Source organism: Equus quagga, unplaced genomic scaffold, assembly GCF_021613505.1.
Source record: "Equus quagga isolate Etosha38 unplaced genomic scaffold, UCLA_HA_Equagga_1.0 HiC_scaffold_6926_RagTag, whole genome shotgun sequence".
In the NCBI taxonomy this organism is placed as follows: Eukaryota; Metazoa; Chordata; class Mammalia; order Perissodactyla; family Equidae; genus Equus; species Equus quagga.
The window spans coordinates 60-2,605 of record NW_025794414.1 but is presented as its reverse complement, the minus strand read 5'-3'; the positions used below and the strand labels follow the sequence as shown (position 1 = coordinate 2,605).

General features: G+C 58.7%; 1 protein-coding gene across 1 annotated transcript in view; it reads right to left on the bottom strand.

Moving 5' to 3' along the window:
* LOC124232517 (granulocyte-macrophage colony-stimulating factor receptor subunit alpha-like) overlaps window positions 1–2,465 on the bottom strand; it is a 7,715-nt gene extending 5,250 nt beyond the window's left edge. The window contains exons 1-3 of the mRNA XM_046649477.1: window positions 1,971–2,465; window positions 1,002–1,144; window positions 497–620 (exon numbers count right to left, since the gene is read on the bottom strand). Coding sequence (XP_046505433.1) covers window positions 497–620; window positions 1,002–1,144; window positions 1,971–2,361 — 658 coding nt within the window. The 5' untranslated portion in view covers window positions 2,362–2,465. The remainder of the gene's footprint in view (window positions 1–496; window positions 621–1,001; window positions 1,145–1,970) is intronic.
* Between the last annotated feature and the right edge of the window lie 81 nt (window positions 2,466–2,546).

Genomic DNA, 2,546 nt, shown 5'->3' with positions numbered 1-2,546 from the left:
AAAAAAAAAAAAGAGGACAATTGGCAACAGATGTTAGCTCAGGGCCAGTCTTCCTCAGCAAAAAAAAAAAAAAAAAAAGAGGAGGATTGGCAGCAGATGTTAGCTCAGGGCCAATCTTCCTCAAAAACTAAACCGACACGCCCAAATCATCTGATTAAAAAATAGACAAAGGACCCGAATAGATTTTTGCCAGAGAACACGCCCAGGTAGCCAATATATACGATGGAATATTACGCACCCAGGAAAAAGAAGGAAACCCTGCCGTTTGGGCCCACGTGAGCGAAGGTGGAAGGCGTCACGCTAAGTGGATTAATTCAGACAGACAAACACGTGGGATGGTGGGCGTGTTAGTAGCTTGACTGAGCGTGAGGACATCCCATCATGCCTCATGCCTTAAATATCTACGCTTCCAACATGCCGATTCTATCTCCTTAGGGTCAAAAAAAGGAGTCGGATCTACCCTGACGCCAGCGGGTCCCCGCCACGCTTCCCCCACCTGGGTTGGTGTAGACGAGCTTCTCCGAAACCTGCGTTTGGCTGGTGTTGACCGTCACGGTTAGCGTGACGCCCTGGTGCAGGGCGCAGTCTGGAAACACACAGCGACATTCTTTCTTCCGGGGCTACAAAGACACGATCGGAAAGTCAATCAATGAACGCCCGTCTGTTGTCACACCCTGGCGTCGCTCCGTCTTCCATTGACCTCGTGGTGTCATCCGTGTGCCTCCGAGAAATGTGTCCCCCCGGGGGGCCAGCTGGCCTCGAAAACGGCAGCACAACCTCTGACCCCAACTCCCTTGGAAGAGTTGCAAAATGTCTGCAAGTCACTCAACAAACCTCTTGGCTCCGATCCACCTGCGACACCCCATTTCCTTTTAGGGTAATTTTGCATATTTTTCAGGGACCCCCCCCCGGCCCCCCGAGGGCGTCGGGCCGCTGGACGGGGCGTTTTCCCTCCGTCCCCCACGTCCAGTCCCCAACCTGGCACCCCGGACCCGTCCCACCTTTAAGGAAATCGGGCCCTTGTCCGGGTGCAGCATGACGCACTCGACGTAGGTGGGGTCCTCGTCGCAGTCCCAGGTCAGCTCCAGCTTCCGCGGGTCGAAGGTCACGCGCAGACTGGGGACGGGGGCCGCGCTCGGAAGATCTGAAAGACGCCGCCACCGGATTCACCAACGACCCCGTCTACACCGTCCACCCCCTCCCCATGACGGGCACCTCCCAGATCCCGTTTCTCCCTCATCACCCAGGTGGCCCCAGGACATTGGCACGTGCTCAGAATCTCCTCCCTTTCCCATCTCTCCTTCCTGCCCCGGCCCCTTTGGCCCCAATTCTCCACGTGGACACGTCTACACTGGCAGTAAAGGAGGATCCATCAAGTGAGGCCAACTGGAGGCTGGTGGCTCAGAGCCCAGAAGACGGGCGTCCCATGGGGTTGGTTAGAGGGCACCCTATTTCCCTTCCTCTGCTTGGTCCTAAGCGGGAAGTGGGGGCAAAAATGGAGTCGATCGATCAGTTATTGATCACGTCCTGGCCGCGCCTGGGGCTCGCGGTGACCCTTAATCCCGGGGCCGCGCCCTCCGCCCTCTGACCCCGTTCCCCCAGGTCCCCGGGCCCTAAAAGGAAATCAGGTGCCTCCTGGATTTCTGGACCCTCCTCCCTCCTCCCCCTGGGGGCTCGTCCTCCTTTAGGATCCCAATCCACTTCCGAGACGGACGGGCTGTGTGGCCTCTGGCAGTTTGCTTGACCTCTCTGTTCCCCGCTCTCCAATCTCGCCCAGTGAAGCCAAGACGTGTCTGGCCTCCAGAGGTGAGTCCAAAGTCACCAGAGCAAAGTGCGTCCCGGCCGTTCTCAAAGGGTCATGTCACGACCCCCGACCCCCGACCCCGGGGATGGCTCCCTAACACCCGACCCTGAAGCACGAGGGCACCAGGGAGTTGGCGTGAAGGGGTCACGACCTTCAGGACACTCACCCTGGAGCTCCCGCGTCAGGAGGAAGGCCGGGTCCAGCAGCACGGACAGCACAATGGCCGGCGCCAGGGGCCCCATGGCGTGCGGACCGGTGGTGTTTCCCCGGGCGGACGGTGTGGGGAAAAAACAGAGGACGGGCCTCATGGGGAGGGTCCACCAGCCTGGGGTCAGCCCGGGGTCACCGCCTGCCGTTATTGATCCAGGGCGTCCATGATTCCGTGTCACCTTCTGTATCACTGAGGGTGGTTGTCTACACAGCCTGGCTTCATCAGTGTCTGTAACTGGGAGAAATAACGGCTGGATCGAAGGCACTGAATCACCAAGCACAGCACTCAGATGTGAGGTCCGTCCATGCAGAGGGTTGGGAGACCCCAAACCATGGCCATCCAACATGGCGGATCAGAGCCCACGGATGGTCCCTCCATGCACTGCGAGTGTAGACTACACCATGACTCCAACGTGGCGGATCAGAGTCCACGGATGGACCCTCCATGCAGTGCGAGTGTAGACTACACCATGACCCTCCAACATGGAGGATCAGAGCCCACGGATGGTCCCTCCATGCAGTGCGAGTGTAG